Below are 1,358 nucleotides of genomic sequence, written 5' to 3'. Positions count from 1 at the left end.
GCCGCTCTTCTGTGGTCTCTCAGCTCCTCTGCTCAAGCCCAGGCAGGCAGCCCCAGCACACGAGGGACAGAAGGGCATCAGGCAAATGGCCTCCATGTACACAAGTGGAAAGGATGAAAAACAGGAGGGGAGAACGGCGAGGCAGTGCTGTGCCCAGGCAGTTAGAAAGGCTCTGGCAGACCCTGGCACCCAGGATTTATACCTTGTCCTTGCCAGAGCACTGGCAAAGGCACTGCACCTTCATTTCTTCAAGCTCAGAGCTGGAAATTGCTGACCTTGACTAACAAAAGCAGAAGACAGCGTCTCTTGTTTACCCTTGTGTTTCTACCTCCTTTTGCTAACTACAGAGCACAAAGGAAGCATGCACATCTTTTAAAGTGCAATGTTTCCACCTGGGGCTGTGAGTCTTGGGGATCCTGTCTCTCCTGGAAGCCTGGGGCTGATTAAAGGATAGAGACGATAAGCCTACAGCAGATACCAGGATTTCCCACAAGTTTCCCCAGTCTGCAAAGCCCCATGATGACAGAAGCCACTCCCCTGCCAGGGAGCCCTGCCAGGCTTCCTCAAACCACATCCCAGCCCCTCCCAACCCCAGTAACACAGGGGAACACGCTTGACCCACAAGCTTGCCCAGACAAAAACCTAAACCACATCCCTTTGATCTCAAGGACAAAACAAAAGTCTCGGAGGACTTTCCGACACAGCCCAGAGGGCCAGGTGATGGGGTGTGCTTCCTCTCTGCGGTTCATTTCCCACACCCCTTTTCCAACCCAGACTCCTGGTCACACCGGGCCTGGCACGCTCTTGGACACATCCCATTTGTCACCACTGAAGTGCTACCCCCATTTACGACCTTCCCAATGCACTGGCAGTGACCTGGACTGCTGGCTTATTACCTTCTCTTGCTCTCCTGATCATTCCCAAACGCCTGGTCGTCCTCCTCCTCTTCCTCCTCCACAGCCCTCTTCCTGCTCTCCTTGATGGCATTCAGCACAGTCTCTTTTGCACATGGGTCCAGGCTGCTGTTGGCCGGGAAGGCCACGGGTGAGATCAGCTGCTCCAGGCTGTGAGGCAAAGCAAGGCATTAGGACAGCTGGGATCCCCAGAGCAAGACCGCCCCACCCAGCACCCCGGCTGCCTCCATGGGAGTGGGGAGAGGGATCTCCCGCAAAGCCTCTCCAGGAGGTTTGGACTGCCCAATCCTCCCCGCAACGCGGCAGCGCTCGGCATGGGGACGGAGCAGGGCTGCTCCGGGCAGCCCAGCCGGCTGAGGGCCAGGGAACTGGCTTCCCGGCCCCGCTCAGGCCCATCAGGGTGAAGCGCCTTCGGCGCTGACCACGCGGGAGGCGAGGCCGCAG

At 57.8% G+C, this 1,358-nt stretch overlaps 1 protein-coding gene across 1 annotated transcript in view; it reads right to left on the bottom strand.

Moving 5' to 3' along the window:
* Positions 1–1,064, bottom strand: part of LOC104620370 (nuclear envelope pore membrane protein POM 121C-like) — a gene marked incomplete at its 5' end in the record, with an annotated part of 9,782 nt that extends 8,718 nt beyond the window's left edge. Inside the window, one exon of the mRNA XM_010286565.1 lies at positions 897–1,064. Coding sequence (XP_010284867.1) covers positions 897–1,064 — 168 coding nt within the window. The remainder of the gene's footprint in view (positions 1–896) is intronic.
* Positions 1,065–1,358: the final 294 nt, after the last annotated feature.

This window comes from Phaethon lepturus, unplaced genomic scaffold, assembly GCF_000687285.1.
Source record: "Phaethon lepturus isolate BGI_N335 unplaced genomic scaffold, ASM68728v1 scaffold37804, whole genome shotgun sequence".
Lineage (NCBI taxonomy): Eukaryota > Metazoa > Chordata > Aves > Phaethontiformes > Phaethontidae > Phaethon > Phaethon lepturus.
This window is presented reverse-complemented; position numbering and strand designations above follow the sequence as displayed.